This window comes from Penicillium rubens, assembly GCF_028828025.1.
Source record: "Penicillium rubens strain IBT 27055 chromosome Unknown utg000003l_segment0_segment0, whole genome shotgun sequence".
Classification (NCBI taxonomy): Eukaryota; Fungi; Ascomycota; class Eurotiomycetes; order Eurotiales; family Aspergillaceae; genus Penicillium; species Penicillium rubens.
Window position 1 is genome coordinate 4443326 of NW_026890601.1, and position 16831 is coordinate 4460156.

The window sequence follows — 16831 nt, forward strand, 5'->3', positions numbered from 1 at the left end:
TGGAAGAAAACCCTAACTCGCCGCGGGTCGCTGTCAGCCACCCGTTCCTTAAGCGTCTGCGGATCTGAAGCAGGCGCCTATTTTTGATCTAATTATTGACTAGGATGGGAAATGCAGAGTAGATCAAGTTTCAGGGCGTTGCATCTAGCCTCATTTTCAGCAAGGGTGTTTTCATTTATATTTTTTTGAGCCGCGTGGTAGGGATCTGAGCAACAGGAAGAAGTCATACTACCGAATATATCATGGGCGGATCGCTGACCCATCTACTCTCAACACTTTTCTTCTCGAGCCAATAATTAAAACGAATTGATTAGGTCTTGGTAAGTCCAATTATAGACGAGATAGATATATCCAATGCATCTAGATCGGGTCCTTTAGTCCTTCAGCCTCCAGCCTCCACTAGTCCGCGTCTGGAAGAACCCTTCGGGATCATACGCCTTTCTCGTCTTCAGAGCGAGCGCCTTGGACTCAGGGCTAATACGGCCCCAGTAATCCTGGCGGTAGTACGCGTCGTTCATAAACAATGGTCGATACACGTCGGGAAGAAGACCCTCGTCGATGTTCTTCTGGACTAGGTTGCCCATTCCCTGGTAGAGTTGGACGGTAGCTGCGTCAACCTTGCTGTCGTCGACTGATAGGCCGTAGGAGAAGTTCAGCTCAATGACAATGTACGGTTGATCGGAGGGAATGTCGAGGAGGTCCTGGGGGTTTGTTAGTAATATGATCTCCCCTTTTTCTTTCATTAGGAATGCTTACTCCACCACGGTCCTTGGCCTTCTGAGAGAACGTCTTGGGCAAAGGCTGGAAGGCAATCGAGCCTAGTATTCCGGCCACTTCTAGTACCGACCCGGTCACGTCGCGGAAATGCTCATAGTACTCCTCGAGCGGGGCAGTTCCCACGGTTTTGTTGGGAAGGGGGGTGGTTTCGGTGGCGATGTTGTAACGTTGTCCCCTAGTAGCCAGTTAGCAAGCGACTCAGGACTAGGAATTGCTCGTCTTACTGAAGAATGAAGAAGTTGTTGTGGTTGAGCAGGTCGTAGTAGGTGTCCCAGGTCTTGGTGGTTGAGGTGTGTTCAATTGCAGTGAACTCGTCAAATACTCCGGAAGGGGGCTCGGGGCCGTCGTAGAAGAGGAACAAAATACAGAGGTCAATCACCAGACTGCGTTCGAATGTCACGATGATTGCCGCCTTGTCATCGGGATACTCGTCGGTGAAGTTGCGCACTGCCGTGAGAATCTCGGGGGCTTTGTCGGCTGTGTAAACGTAGTTGCCACCCCAGACCTTGTGGTCTTGAGGATGAGTCTGCATGGTGTAAGCAGTAACAACCCCGAAGTTGTTGCCGCCTCCCTTCAGGCTCATGAAAAGGTCTGTCGAGTGTTAGTTCCGACAATTCGAAGGTTGGTATAGTATCATTCACCTGGGTTTTCGGTTTCGGTTGCGTGGACAATACTGCCATTGGCCAGGACAACTTCGAAGTCCTTGACATTGTTCGCAGCCCAGCCGTACTGTGTACTCAGGAAACTCATACCACCTACAAATTGTTAGAGATAAACTCGGTGTTGATATCTCAACCACATACCTCCGAGCATATATCCACCGACACCAACTCCTCCCATTCGACCTCCAACAATAGTCCGACCGGTTCCTGCAAGGCCCTGTTGGGCTTCTTCCCATGAAAGTCCAGAACCGATAACAGCCGTATGATCTTCGGGGTTATAGTCAACCTGGTCCAGGTTCTTAGTCGAAACCAGCAAGCCGTCCTGGATACTAGCAAATCCATTGTTGGGGTTATGTCCTCCGCTCTTAATGGCACTGTTGAGGGTTAGCCGACGTCATTGATGCTGATGTAAGAAAAGAACGAACAAGAGAGTCTCCACGTCGTGCAGGTTCTTGATAACCTGCGCCATCTCCGCTGCACTGGATGGAGCTGCAATGCATGTTGGCTTGAGATCACCGCATGCCGTGGACCAATACTCGGTCAGATCGCTCTGGTAGGCTGATGAAATACGGCTCTCGATTTCGATACCGCCGGCCTCGAGTGTTGCGCAGATATCTGCCATTGCCTGGGGGACAAGAGCCAGGGACAGCGCCAGAGCGCGCCATCCGTTGCTTGAGAGCATGTTGTCAAAGGAAAGTAGACAATATAATAGATATAATATTGGAAAAATATACAAAAGAAAAGAATAGGGGATGATCCAGGGTCAGAATAAATGTTCCCAACAGATATATACGCCTTCATAGTAGTTCCACGGTGCGGCCCATAGCGTTAATTTATATAACCTTCCATAGCCTCGGCTTGGAAGAACTCCATAGTGGAAGGACTTTCTTCAAGGCACTCAGGGCACTCCTCTTGAATGGTGGGCCCAACAGGAACGGGAACCAAGCCGCAAGAGCAAAGAGAAGAACCCGCAGAAGCACTGTTCAGCGACTCCATTCCATCCAGGCCGGGGCCAACCACGCGGTTCTCCACTGGGTAAGACCTGCTTATCCACTCCGGAGAAATTCAGGGTCTGCACATTAATTTGTGACGAGTTCGTAACCGTGCTCGGCGGATAAATTTGGTTAGGAGTTTGCTGCTGCACACTCCACACCCCATAGACGTAGCGGAGACATATGGCAGCGTGAAATGGCCAAACACAAAACCTCGGATGCTCTGTGCTTGTCAGTGTTGGACATGTCATCCAAGTCAACTGTTCTGAGCTCATATTCAACTTTGCATAGCCGAGTGCCTATCTTGTGCCGATCTCGATATATATAGACATCGGATATTTGGTCACATTAAGCCAGATAGGGCCAGGACGTTCAGCAGCGGGTCTCAATTGAGAAATCTCCTTGTTAATCGGCTAAACTTGTGGAATATACTCCGTATAACTATGGAGTACATAGTATGAACTGAGTGGGGCAATAACCTTTTTCCAATTATCAGCCCTAGTGATCGACACATCACCTCTGAGAGACGTTGACGTGCCACTACTCTGTACGGAGTACTCCGCGGTGTCATTCCTGGACAACGAACCAGAATTCACTATTGGGACGTTGGTGGCACTAAGTCAGGCACAATAATAGGGGCAAAGTACCAAGTGCATAACTGTTATTCCAGTCGAGAAAACAAGTCATGTTGGATTCCACAAATCAAGTGAGACAAAAAAGATCGACAAGTGGAACTTCCTAAAACGTCATAAAGTACCTCGGTCCGTTTTTATATATGTTGTAGATACCCATGGGTTATCTCGACCAAAGAAGCGGAAAACGGCAAATGACCGGGGTAATATAATTTACATATAAACGTACAATATACGTTCTAGAAAGTCCGAAGGGAAAGAATGTTTCATATTAATATAGAAGAGTTAAAACATATTATAGATAAGTTATTTAAACTATTGTTCTCCTTATTACCTCTTAATATAACTTTCTTCCATTCTTTCCCCACTATTTCTTTCTTCTATATTCATTTCCTTCCGTCCCTATGCTCGCCCTATACCCTTCAAAGTTCTAACGGCCAAAATTTGCGGGGGATTGCCCCTGACATGCTGAAGATCCGTCAGGCCTCGCTTAAACTAATTAGGAAATGATACTCGTGACATGTCAAGTTTTGTGGACTTTCCCTAGATCGACAAACGTCTCAATAGTCCTAGATTCATATGAAGTATGCCTTCGTTTTGAACCGGGGTCCGAGGTGAACCCATTCTATGTACTCCGTAAACGATAACGAATACGTCTTTTTCCCCGCCGATTCGCAGTGATCTTCGCCAATCTTTTCGGTTAGAGAAAAAATTACTGGAGATCGCGGGGGGGCTTGGATCAACGCTGTCATGTTGAAAGTCGTCTGTTAACGAGGTTCGAGGTCGTGTGTTGGTACTTTCGGAGCAAGAGAGCAAGGTGGCAAGAGAGCAAGGTGCGGCGATATAGCGCAATAATTATGGATATACTGTATGCATAAATCATGTGCAGAACAACCAGCCTGATAGGCTAAAAAGCATAGGTCATCACACGAGTCAAATCACCGACGTCTTCCCACCCCCTGTCTTGAAGAGTGCCGACGCAGCTTCGGGAGTTCACCGGGATTCGAATAGTTCAGAGCTTGGGTGTCGGGGACTAGTGGATCTTGGCAGTCTGCACGCAATGTTGTTTCTACAACATGCAATACGGGGGAAATAAGACGGTTGATCCCTCGGCTACCGGATTAGATTAGTCTGGATGTTGGATTTTATGCTGTTATGCGGAGAATCACACTCTACACACATACAGTATGCAGATCGAGACCGCGATTATGAACGCTTTTTACAAAAACGCTTAATGACGACATAACCGTTATACAAAAACTGGGTCACCCTTTTGTTGATCTTATAGGTGGTGGCTACGAGAATCAACAGGGTCTCCAACAGGTGTTCCAGTGCTATGCGTCTCAACCGCAACGCATAGTCGCCAATTATCCTGGCCTGATGCATCACATCCTAGAAAAGGCCCGACAGGGATAGCGAGTTCACACGAATGAAGGGTGCCGGCCGAGTCCTGCTAGACGGGAATGCTAGCGATGGTGGCGAGAAAGAGGCTACTGACCCCACGACATCCGACGGCTTCTTAAAGAACAAAAAAGCAGAGGCTTTAGCACGCCAATATTCGTTTACACTGTCGTTAAATAGCTTACACTAGCCATATGCAGACCGGCACAAAGTGGTGCCATACTCGGCCGTGGTGAAGCTCTGAGGGCTCCTGTCGCGTGACAAGTGATGCTGCTGTGGTTGTGGTCGCTGGACATACTTGTATGGACGCGGGTATGTTTTTTTACACGTCTATCTGGCGTGTAAGCGGTGGTGCTCTCTGCAAAGTTGCCCGACCCCTCGATGGAGTGGTATGTTGTCTGGAGAACAGTACGGTTCTAGAGACTCATAGCAGCCGACTTGCTATGGCCATGCTTGAAGAACGTGTGGTGAAAGACGTCTCTGTCTAGAAAGAAGCTGCTGTGGAGCTTGTACTCGAGGTTGCTGCTAGCAACCTCACGGAATAGCATGACGTGCGCGACTCTCTGGTCGCAGCTCAGGCTGCCAGAAAAGACCTCTATGACCCCAAGTCTCCGGATTATAGTGGGACAGAATATAGCAAATCTTTTGTGAATTCGATCTCATTTTGATAAAACGAGGCCTTTGACCCAGATGGAGTTGCATCCGACCGGGGACCGGAATCCGCCCCTGCAGAGACCCTAACCTAACCGGAACAGACAGATGAGGCAGATAAAACTAGGATTTAGGAAACAGAATCCGTTCTGCTATACAGGAATAAATGTGGTCAGAACCAGATTATAAGCAGGATTCCTAAGCCTGACCTATCCGGACTTCGGAGTCAGACTCCGTCCTACTTTATACTCCGAGTATAAATGCAGGATGTTCACTCTTATATATCCTCCAATGATATTATGGTCAGGTAGTCAACGAAGAGTTATATTACAAGCACCACACATCTTTTAGCGACAGCATATTGGGCAACTTTTACATCTTGCAATGGCCCACAGCTTGGACATGCCTGCTACAAACTCATTTGATTCTAAGCAGGACCACTCGGTGGAGAAGCAAGATGGCTCTGAGAAAAGTGCCTCTAGTGATGATGAACCCAAATACAACTACCCTACGGGGCTTCCACTCACCCTTATACTTACATCGGTTACCCTGTCCTATTTCCTATTCTTCCTTGACCTTGCCGTCATTTCCACGGCCACCCCAGCCATTACCTCCCAGTTCGACTCGCTGATAGATGTCGGTTGGTAAGTTTACAGGGGCTCATCTCCAGCGCCGGTATCATTTCCTTATACTGATCCATCCTTCCCAGGTATGGCGGTGCCTACCAACTTGGAAGTGCAGCGTTCCAACCTTTAAGCGGCAAAATCTACAGCCAGTTTTCTATAAAGGTACATCACATTCCCAAGGCCCACGCTGAAAACAAATTCTGATAAAACGCAGTGGAGCTTCCTTGTATTCTTTTTTATCTTCGAGGTTGGTTCTGCTATTTGCGGAGCGGCCCAGTCGTCGCCCATGTTCATCATAGGCCGTGTGATCGCCGGCGCAGGATCTGCTGGAGTCGCCAACGGCGCCGTGACTACAATCTCAGCCGTTCTCCCAACGAAGAAGCAGGCACTTTTCATGGGACTCAATATGGGCATGGGGCAGCTGGGTCTTGCGACAGGGCCCATAATCGGAGGGGCTTTTACCACCAAAGTCTCCTGGCGGTGGTGTGCGTTTTTCCATCTGTTATTTCATAAATCCGGTGACGCTGACTTGAACTCGTGTTAGGCTTTTACATCAACCTACCTCTAGGCGTTATTGTCGGCGGATTCCTTCTATTCAACACTATACCCGAAAAGAAACCCAAGAGTCCCCCTCTAGAGATTCTCGGCACTGCTATCAAATCTCTTGATCTTGTTGGATTTATGCTCATTTGCCCTGCGGTTGTCATGTTTCTCCTAGGGCTCCAGTTTGGTGGAAACCAACACCCCTGGGACAGCTCAGTTGTGATCGGTTTGCTGGTTGGCTCCGCCGTTGTCTTTGGCCTCTTTCTAGCCTGGGAGTATCACCAGGGAGACGAGGCCATGGTGCCGTTTGCTATGCTCAAACACCGAGTCATCTGGTCAGCTGCAATGACGATGTTCTTCAGCCTGTCTAGTGTACTTGTGGCTGATTTCTACATTGCAATTTACTTCCAGGCGATACTTGACGACTCACCTTTGATGAGCGGAGTGCACATGCTGCCGATCACGCTCGGTTTGGTCATATTTACTATTGTCTCGGGAGTCCTGAGTAAGTGTCTATGGTGGTTATTTTTATTTTTGGTCCATCTTATGGTCCCCTTTAACTGACCGTCACCGATGCGATCCTAGTCTCCGTCTTGGGTTACTATCTTCCATTCCTTCTTGCAGGAGGTGCTATATCAGCTATCGGTTACGGACTCCTGTCAACACTAAGTCCTACAACCTCGGCACCACGCTGGATCGGATACCAGATTCTCTACGGTGTCGCAAGTGGTTGCACGGGCGCAGCTGTAAGTCCAATATTTTTCAAAAGAATTGTCTCAGCCGCTAATCTGTGGCTTTACTTTAGCCCTACATCGCTATACAAAACCTCGTGCCTTCGGAGCAGATCCCTCTTGCCATGGCTATTATTATATTTTGGCAAAACATAGGAGCTTCCACCTCGCTGATCGCCGCAAACGCCATTTTCAGCAATACCCTTCGTCACGAGCTTCAGAAGCGTGCTACACAAATTGGTCACACTCCAGAAGCCATCGTCACTGCGGGAGTCCGCTCTATCCGTGGCCTCGTATCAGGATCCCAGCTAACTGCTGTGCTCTCGGCCTACGCTAAAAGCATCGACAGCGTGATGTACCTTGGTATCGCTGTCAGCATCGCCGTCTTGGTATTCTCTCCCGGACTTGGATGGAAAGATATTCGTAAGGTCAAGGATCTTCAGGCCATCACCAACGATTCTCCCATCGGCGGTGATAAATCGACAAGAGACGAAGTAGTGACGGGTGGCGAGTAGGTCACTCGTTATTACTGGACTGGAGATCGCTGTGGGCTTCTTTGCATTGATATTCTGCCGATATGGTAGTACTTTTGGGTATAATTGATTCTTTCCAACACGCAAGAGTTGTCTAACCTGTCTTCATTCAAGAATGCCTCTGTTCGGAGTAGACTTGTGTGTAGTCTTATTGCCCATTTAATATTTTACACTGCTCGCTTACTGCCTTGTCTAATTCTTGTCACCTGTCGTAAATTAGGTGCAAAAACGATGCGTAGTTTCCCCAGTGCTCTCCCTATAATGGTCTCACGGGGCAAGGCTTGATTTATTCGTATATAGGACGTAGTAGATCTGGTCAAGGACATCGCGAAAACCGTGAAACACGAGTATTTGATATTGCGGATTCAACAACCGAGAGTACGACCTTTTTGATAATCCCTTAATAAGAGACTTTTACTATACGGAGTACAATATCCAAAGTACAGGTGCGGACTTAGGGGGCCAAATCCGTCTGAGACGGACGTAACTCCGGAGTTACCGGCGGAGTTCCCTTCGAACAACAACGTATCTTGGAAGCCTGTCCACTACCTCTCTTTTAGAATAGTTTATCCTGGCAATATGGAGAGATCAAAGCCGGCCGGCCAGTCTAGCACCTATGGCCAAGCTTGCACGCATTGTTACAAGGCAAAGAGCCGATGTGTGCGTACCCCAAATTGTGATAAGTGTGAAAGGTCAAAATGACCACCAGCCTGTTAATCAGATGACATTCGGCTGATTATGTTCTCAGATGTCTACGTCTCAATAAAAGATGTCAGCCGTCAGTGTCGGTTCGCAAGCGCAATACTCAGATAGCCGAGGAGTCCAATACGCGCATCGCCCGGCTGGAAGACAAGATGGAGATCTTGCTATCTGAGATGCAGTCATTTGTTTCACGAAGGCCATCCGGGGCTTCCGCCAACGTCCTTCAGCCGCTTCAACCAGTTCATCTCCTCGACGGAAACAGCATTTCATCATCCACGTCTTATTCGAGTGGCACCCTGGTAAACACCAACTCAGGGCTGGGTATCACTGGGGAGCCGACATTTGCGATGGACTCGATTGCCACATCGTCGCCGAATCCAGACCAAACAGACGAACGGCTCGATTTCTTCCGGTCCCGAATGCTGCCGTACTTCCCTTTCATCGATCTCACTCCAGACATGACAAGCTCGTATTTGCGCCAAAACAGGCCTTTCTTGTTTCAAGCCATCCAAACTGTCGCCATATTTTCGACGCAGGAAAGACTGACCCAAGTTGAGGAGCTAAAGCGTGTACTATTCACGTCTGCTTTGCTCGAAGTCCAGTCAAATATCGACTTGCTGCTTGGCTTACTAACTTATCTTGCATGGAGTACCGACGCTTTCCTTGGCAGAGCAGACCTTTTCTCTCGTCTTATGATGCTCGCCGTTTCACTAGTATATGATCTGCGGCTATTTAAGCCTACCACACCAGATGTGCAAGCCATGATGTCTATTACCCAGGGGCAGGCAGGCGAAACTACTCAGAGCCCTAACGATCAAATGCAGGACGGCTTTTTGGAAAGGCAGAGGGCTTTACTAGCTTGTTTTATTTTGAGCTCCAAGTGCGCATAACCTTTGTTATTCTCCTACGGCCGGTGCATACTAACACACTATGACTATTCCTAGTGTTTCGTCACACCTTGGACGTCAAGACGCTATACGATGGACGCCACAGATGGAAGAGGCGCTTCGAGTCATCACACTAAGCAAGTCATGCCCTACGGACGAGGTATTTGTCTCTCAAGTACGCTTGCAGCTGTTAAAGCAAAGAGCGGATTATGTTCGACAACAGGACGAGAGATATTGTGCTCGCACAGGAACAACGCATGTGGCGGCCTCAACCCCTCGCTTCTTGTATCTCAAGACTTTGCGAACGCAGCTGCATGAGCTAAGATCTTCATTTCCCCCAGATCTCCAGCAGATAGGTAGGTGGTTCCTTGTGTGAACAACATGTCAGATTACCTCTTCTGCGGTTGCTGATATCTTCACCTGGGGAAACCTAGGGTTAACATACAGACATACTCAATACACAAGCTCAATACGTCGGATTATACATAGATCAGCTCGGTTATTCTATAAGTCGAGACTGTCTTGCCCTCGACCAATCTGGACAAATTGGTGATGGTGGGATGTTACTGGATTTTCAACGCCTGGAATGTTTGTGGCAGTCGGTCGAGAATATCAAGTCGTGGCTGGACGAGTTCTACAGAATCCCCTACCCGAAACTTGTTGGACAGCCTTTTCACTTTTGGTCACAGATGGTTCTGAGTATCACACTTTTGAAATATCTGTCAACACTCAAAGACCCAGGATGGGATTGCCAAGCGGTGCGGAACACAGTTGACCTAACATCGGCAATGGACTGTATGCTTCAGAAGCTCGACCTAAGCAGCAAGGAACTGCAGTGCGATGATCATCTGCTCAATCTTTTATGCAAGCTCTTGACTAAATGTCGGCGGTGGGCTGAAGCTCAATTGACCATGGCTTCTGAGTTACAAGACATGGCGACTACGCCGTGCCAGAGTGGTAACCCTGACACAAGCAGTCACAACCATCGTATTCCAGATCTAGATCAGATGGCCTGGATGCAGTCAATGGATCTGGAGAATGACCAGTGGTTTGAAGACGTACTGGGTATACCCACAACATTTTACTAGTTGGCATTGTTTTCGGGAATATTGTACTGTGATAGGAACATTTGAAGCAGGCACGGCTTTCTGCCAAAAAGTGAAATGCCACTGATTGTCCTCGAAGGATGTGGGCTATGCTATGGCATATTCTATTCGTGGATCTATACTTTGTATTTTATGACCTAGACGGACTGCGTGACACCTGTGGACCGATTAATATCGATTTGTTATTACTCCATGACTACCGAGGACGGATATTGCAATAGAGAAAATATCAACTAAAATCCAATCTAAATCTGGGGATATTAGACTATTCTTTTAGTATTCGCACAATAAGTGAGGTTCTCATCCAAATAAACCGGATTCTATACTTCTGCTCTGCGATATGATTGGTCAAAATAGTCTCCAAAATCACGGGACAACTTTTATATTTTGTACCGCCAAGGGCGGTATGGGAACTGCTGGCAGAATATACTTGGTTTTCGAGCCACCAGCGCATTTATTCTGCGCAAGCTGACAATGGCACTTATAAGAATAAGGGCTTTGCAGAAGCTACCTGGTGCACATCTGTCACCTGTGCTCTGCACATGGCGACAGAGCCGAGCGGAATGTACGTCGACCGCGTCTGCCACTCGCCTTCCAGTGTTATCTGGGGGGCGACGCTTTTTGTCTTCTACGAGGACATTGGGAGCTGAAGCCGTTCCGGCTGATAGCGAGGTATGTTACTAAGGAAGAGGCTGGTATCCACCGCTAACTTTTGTTCTATCTCTGCAGAAAACATCTGAGCTAGACGAGCCGCCAAGAATTCCCATCGATAGCAATATCTTCCTTCGGTCCCAGTTGGAATCGAATGGAGACATTCGAGAGTACCTAAAGAAATGGCAGGATACGAACCCCAATGATTTAGACCCGGTGCGCCGATCTGACTCCAAGCATCGACCATTGGGATTACCGGGTAAATCCATTGGTACAATGCCTAACGGCCGCGACACAATCGATTCGTGGGGTGACCCGAACAAGCTGAACCAGGAGGCTATGGATAAAGATGAATTTGAAGGTGAACACCTCGAGCAGGGCGACTTGATCGCCCGCTTAAACGCAGACGGGGTGTTTAATTATGGAATCTACGTGCGGTCTGTTCACAAACAGAAACAGTTCTATAATGGCAACGGGAACTGGCGCATTTGCTCCAACTCGGAGCTCGACTATGTTATCAAGGGATTTGCACCAACTGAACTTGTCGAGCCTCTCACGCCATGGTTCCCCGAAGGCGAGGCTATCGCAAGTCAAGATATTCAGCTGGCCCCCGAGGGAGGTCTTCCGAGACCACTGGGCGCTCCTCTTCTGAGAATGATGGGCAACTTCACGACTCACGTATTGAAATTCTATAGAGAAAACTCCCAGATATTGGATAATCTTCATGATAAGGTGGCAGACGATACCGAACTTCGCTGCATGAGCCTTGAAGAATTGACAACAACTGCTCTTGGCATTGAGGAATCTGAGCTGACCAGCGTCAACATGTTTGCTGTTCATCAAGCTGTTCGCCGGCATCCTTTCCTCATCGAAAAAGATGGCACCTCCTTGTTCAGCCGGATGTATATTGTGCAGCCGAAACGGATCGCCATGGTTGTTAAACAGGTCGTGGACTGGACTCATGAACACCAAGAACACTGTGTTCGTGCCACAATGCGCAAAGACACCGCAGGGTCCAAAGATCACCCCATGCACCGATTTATCAGCAAAGCACAGCGGTTGATCCGCTCTAGCAGAAGACTCCGCTCCCCAACTATTATGTCCAGCGTGGGACCATCCTCCAACAGGTATTCGCCTGGTCAGGATGAAAACCCGCTAGTGTTCCGCGAGCTCCCCACCGAACAATTCACTGCAGAGGACCAAATGATTATTGAATACCTGCAGCTGTACTCGGTACCTGCCATTGTCATGCCGTCGGGTACTTTAAGATCAACGGCAACACATATCATGCGTGCCACGGGGATGTACAATACTCTTGGTCTGAGTGAGGCTTCAACACGTCTTTTGTTGCAGGAGATTGGCATCATAGCGCCTTGGGAGAACCTTCTACCCCTTGACCAGTATCTAATGCTTCCTGGTCATGGGATCTCTCTCGCAAAGGACATGGAATTCGAAGAGATTCAGGACTCTTGCAGTGAGCTCACTGCCGATCAGTTGCAGGATTCCATGCACCACCTGAGAAAGGACTGGGGAGATATGCCAGTCTACTGTGTGGATGATGTGACGGCGCAAGAAATTGATGACGGTATATCGCTGGAGCCCATCCCAGGATCTCACAATACATTCTGGGTTCATGTCCACGTTGCCAATCCAACAGCCTTCATGAAGCATGACAACCCTATCATCCAGTATGCAGCTTCACGACTCTTCACCACCTATATTCCGGAACGCACTTATCCTATGCTCCCCAAATCTCTCACTGAGCCCCATTTCAGTCTGGCGGCTGGGCGGCCGGTGCTGACATTCAGTGCGAAGATGAATCTTCGAGGAGAGATCTTGGATAGTGAGATCAAGAACGGGACTATTCACAATGTCATCAATCTCACTCACAAAACACTACGCGACTTCTTCGACCCAGATTCCGAAGACCAGTTGGAACCCCTCACCATAGGGGGCAAGTTCACCGAGCCACAAGTACCACAGGGTAAAACAATTCAAGAAGACCTGCGGCCCGAGGACAAAGATAGATTCCACATCATGCGTCAACTCATGCTTGCATTCCGCCAGACACGCAGAAAGAACGGCGCCATGGACCTCACCCCTCTTAGCCCAAATCTTTCTGTCTCAGTGCAGTCAGGCGACGCCCCGATGCCAGCGTACGATTTACAATCCACAACCGGACGTCACTATCTCGGTGATCCAGTTATCCAGCTGAACATGCAGACCTATGATCCATACGACGTTCGTGACCAATCCCGGGACAATTTGGTCTCCCTGGTCATGAATCTGGCCGGGCACGTCTCCGGCCAATTTTGCGCCGCACGCAATATACCTGTTGTCTACGACGGCACCTGGTATGACCCGGAGTACGGACGCGTGACCAACAAAAACTTGGCCAATTTCGGTGGTGAGGGTTTCTATGAGCTCAGCGTGCCCCTGGCCTACTCGTCCACGATCCCAACTAAGCACCACACCCTGGGCTTGGATACGTACGTCAAGAGCACCAGTCCGTTGCGCCGATACACGGACGTTATTGCGCATTACCAGATCGAGGCAGCGTTGCGTTTCGAGCATGAACACGGCCGTCAGTTTGATGCTCTTGTTGATAGTCCGGATCCTGCAGAGATCGATCTGGTGGAGACAGATCCAGCAGAGACAGATCCAGAGACTGCTACTGGAATCACCAATGACACAAACACCACACCCACCTCCCTCCTCCCCTTCTCCAAATCCGAAATAGACGCCCACCTCATCTACTCCCAGCCCCTACGCACACGTCTCAGAAATCTCGACAGATTTTCGTCACAACATTGGGCTTGCATGCTCCTCTTCCGCGCATTCTACTTCTCCGAATGCGACCTCCCCGTCACGTTCCCATGTCTGCTACGCACGCCGCGCACCAAGCCTAGACATCTGGACGAGGAGTATTCCGGTGTCATCACCAATCTTGGCGTGAACTGCTCGGTCACCATCCCAGATGATTTCCCGGATAAAGATAAGCTGGATATCTTCTGCATGGTCGAAGCTCATATCACTGCCATTGATATGGCGACTCTACAGGTTACTATGGAGGCCACTAGATTTGTGAAGCCGTTTGAGCGGAAGGGCGAATGGGCTTGAGTTTCGATCACTACTTGTACAATACTGTATTATATAGATCTCCAACAGGCATTGCCAATCGTTATATAATTGAAGGATTTTACGCCTTGGGGGACGTTCTATGAAGTATTTGCAGGCAATTTCTTTTCAAGGGGTCATTACCCCAGCACCCCGGAGATTATGGTCTAATCTCGCCACCCCGTTTTCCTTCTCCTGCATTGAGGTATCTTTCATCGGCAGGTAAGTATACAAAACTTCGAATCCCATGGCCCCGACTGTAGTAATGCTGCATGCGATTAGCCAGAGGATACATGTTCAAAAGAATGTCACTTACAATGCGATGAAGCTGAATGCCTCGACCGAATACTTCCGGCTACACACCGTCTCATTGTTCCAGAGGTGGACGGTGCAGCTGACCCGGTTGAAATTCAGAGCCAGGAAGATAAATGAAGTAAGCCAGCTAGATTGGGGATGAGCCGTTACTACTATAAACGTGAGGATACCTGATATTGCCATGCTTACAGGTAAGAAATCACTGCGTCGGTCAGAAGCAGGGGGAGAACATGCCATCTATGGCCTCTGGAAATGCAGCTGGTGCTTAGCGTTATGGCGTAGACAATCGGGGTGAGGACCGCCTGTGAGGATTTTAGGATTTCTACAGATTATGATATTAAGATCTGGGAAAGATGTACCACCACCAAGGGGAAGATCACTGTAAGGGTTTTGGTCTCGCGGACTGCCCAGGCTGTGATCCCGAGGACAATCAATGAACTGACGCATTGGAGGATATGGGCGATAGTGGACATTATGCCACAGGGGTGTTTGTAGAAACCCATGTTGATATTCAAGGATTAATTGATTTGCTTGAAATTAGTGAATTGTTCAATGTTCTATTCCGAAGGCTCGGGGTTTTCTTCCTTTGTCCCCAGAATGGATGATATCACCACATGTGGCCAATGTCCAAGACGGGTCTCTTATTGGCAAAATCTATTCTGACCTCCACGGGTATCTACCTATAATATGGATTAATTGCATAAATCAAACTGTACTCTCGATCTAAAAGTCAACTGGAGCATCCTCCACACGTGGCCGAGTATACTTTTCACCCTGAGGAACGCGTCGCTTCGTACGGACGGACGGCAGGAGATCAATGATAAAGGAAAAGACAAAGAATGCGAATATGAGAGCGGCAACTGCTCGAGTTAGCTTCTTTCTGCGCAGTCAATAATCAGGGTTGAAACTTACCCCACTCCAGAACAGCTGATGCGTTCTTCTTATTTCCGGCTTTCATGCATACACCAAATGCAATCGCAACGGCGAGTTCACAGACGACGAAAAGCGCTTTGATGCCGAAGCTGACGAGTAAGATCCGAGCTTGTGGGTGGTAGAATCGGCCGATTTGGATGTATTCCAGACACACCAGGATGGCGCAGACGACATAGCTCGCGATGAACATAGCCAAAAACCCGTGGTGGAGGTCGTGGTGGTTTTTCGTGTCGAAGATGGACAGAAGAATGAGACCTAGAGCCCCGGCAATCGAGAAAAAGATCGATCCAACAGCACAGGTCTTGTCGAACCTTCCTTTGTTTCGGGCAAGTTGGCCGGCATGGCGAAGCCAGCGCTCGGAGAGAAGACCGAGATCCATGAATACGACTGTTACGACACTGCCTGCAATGAAGAGCGGTTTGAGTCCTTCGGCTCCGATGTGGGAAATGTAACTGGTTGTTCAATTTGACTCAGTCTCATGTTGGCGGAGAGCAGGTTCATTGGTTTTACTTACGGGATGGTGGCCTCAACGCTCATGGTGGTATAATGTGGCTTTCCATCCACCGCCCATCTTGACAGCAAGGCTACTAGTGTAGCTACAAGGCTGTTAGTAAAGGTAAGCTCAATTCTTCGTGTGTTTCCATCCTTACCTATCCACATACACCCGGATATCACGGGGAAAATCCAGAACGAGAGAATCCACATGGTTCGTATATGACCTGTGGGGTGCCGGAATCTTCAGATCGAAAAAGAGTGTGGTGGCTGGGAAGAGCCTGTATTTTATGATTGGATGCAAGGGAGATGCCTTTCGACAATTCCGACTGTAAATGTCGCGCCAAACCATGAATGAGAACGGTCAGTGGTCTCAAGCAAGGGGGGAAATGCCGGGTTCACCAAGCCTGGCAGCAGAGATCCCTCAGAGCCTAGGAATGCAACCCCACAGATCTGAATTACCGAATTCAGACTGTCCATGTAACTGCAAGGGCATCTCTTCTGGACGCGTGCACTCGAACCGGATCGAGCGGATGCTGACATCAGCAAGTTTTGGTGGAGCCTTTTACAACCTCATCTTCGCTCGATCGGGATATGAGGATATGATCGGGAACAACTTACAAAACCTGTACTTTTTTCCAGATCATTCCCAACTGGGAAGCCTTGGATATATTCGGTGGTTGCTGGTTGCATCATCGTCCCTCATAGCTGGTCTAGGAAATTCCAAGGCGAAGGAGGCGATCTCATTCATATTGAGTGCAAGTGCACCCTTGAATTGGAGGGTGGTACGATAGTTTGGATGGTTTGGGCGGGAAACAGGACTCTTGAGACAATATGAATCTGGAGGTTTCCATCGAATCTAGGTAAGTCTAGGTTATTTAAGCAAGCAGCGTAAAGAGATGTGACTGGATGAGATCCTCGAGCTTGGCATCGGAATATGGTGCTTCCCCAAAGACTCTGTAGAGAAGAACTGGAGAATGCATCCGACAAGAATACCACTGTGAAATGATTCTACTTAAGTTAGCAAGAGAGATTTCAGCGGGTGTCGGGTGGCAGACATTGAAACCATCCTCGATCAAT

The 16831-nt window shown here is 48.6% G+C and overlaps 7 protein-coding genes across 7 annotated transcripts; 4 read left to right on the forward strand and 3 right to left on the reverse strand.

Moving 5' to 3' along the window:
* Positions 1 to 374: 374 nt before the first annotated feature.
* N7525_007901 (FAD-binding oxidoreductase) lies at positions 375 to 2121 on the reverse strand (the record flags this gene model as incomplete). Its single annotated transcript, XM_002568318.1, has 6 exons — positions 375 to 701; positions 757 to 952; positions 1002 to 1368; positions 1419 to 1532; positions 1581 to 1813; positions 1865 to 2121. 6 exons carry the CDS (start codon positions 2119 to 2121, stop codon positions 375 to 377), a joined length of 1494 nt encoding a protein of 497 aa, XP_002568364.1.
* Positions 2122 to 4492: 2371 nt separating this feature from the next.
* Positions 4493 to 4725, forward strand: N7525_007902 (uncharacterized protein; the record flags this gene model as incomplete). Its single annotated transcript, XM_061214246.1, has 2 exons — positions 4493 to 4635; positions 4665 to 4725. The coding sequence occupies 2 exons, from the start codon at positions 4493 to 4495 to the stop codon at positions 4723 to 4725; spliced, it is 204 nt and encodes a 67-aa protein (XP_061068677.1).
* Positions 4726 to 5499: 774 nt separating this feature from the next.
* Positions 5500 to 7530, forward strand: N7525_007903 (MDR family MFS transporter; the record flags this gene model as incomplete). Its single annotated transcript, XM_002568319.1, has 6 exons — positions 5500 to 5759; positions 5825 to 5903; positions 5956 to 6226; positions 6286 to 6789; positions 6870 to 7030; positions 7090 to 7530. The coding sequence occupies 6 exons, from the start codon at positions 5500 to 5502 to the stop codon at positions 7528 to 7530; spliced, it is 1716 nt and encodes a 571-aa protein (XP_002568365.1).
* A 583-nt stretch (positions 7531 to 8113) lies between these two features.
* On the forward strand, positions 8114 to 10225 carry N7525_007904 (uncharacterized protein; the record flags this gene model as incomplete). Its single annotated transcript, XM_061214247.1, has 4 exons — positions 8114 to 8260; positions 8325 to 9130; positions 9195 to 9493; positions 9627 to 10225. Coding segments are annotated over 4 exons (1851 nt in total), but the record flags the coding sequence as incomplete, so codon positions are not given.
* A 492-nt stretch (positions 10226 to 10717) lies between these two features.
* Positions 10718 to 14014, forward strand: N7525_007905 (exoribonuclease II; the record flags this gene model as incomplete). Its single annotated transcript, XM_002568321.2, has 2 exons — positions 10718 to 10915; positions 10973 to 14014. The coding sequence occupies 2 exons, from the start codon at positions 10718 to 10720 to the stop codon at positions 14012 to 14014; spliced, it is 3240 nt and encodes a 1079-aa protein (XP_002568367.2).
* A 126-nt stretch (positions 14015 to 14140) lies between these two features.
* Positions 14141 to 14829, reverse strand: N7525_007906 (MARVEL domain-containing protein; the record flags this gene model as incomplete). Its single annotated transcript, XM_002568322.1, has 4 exons — positions 14141 to 14279; positions 14328 to 14453; positions 14516 to 14628; positions 14686 to 14829. The coding sequence occupies 4 exons, from the start codon at positions 14827 to 14829 to the stop codon at positions 14141 to 14143; spliced, it is 522 nt and encodes a 173-aa protein (XP_002568368.1).
* A 220-nt stretch (positions 14830 to 15049) lies between these two features.
* N7525_007907 (Frag1/DRAM/Sfk1 family protein) lies at positions 15050 to 15964 on the reverse strand (the record flags this gene model as incomplete). The annotated part of the gene is made up of 4 exons (XM_002568323.1): positions 15050 to 15186; positions 15239 to 15711; positions 15774 to 15855; positions 15922 to 15964. The coding sequence occupies 4 exons, from the start codon at positions 15962 to 15964 to the stop codon at positions 15050 to 15052; spliced, it is 735 nt and encodes a 244-aa protein (XP_002568369.1).
* Between the last annotated feature and the right edge of the window lie 867 nt (positions 15965 to 16831).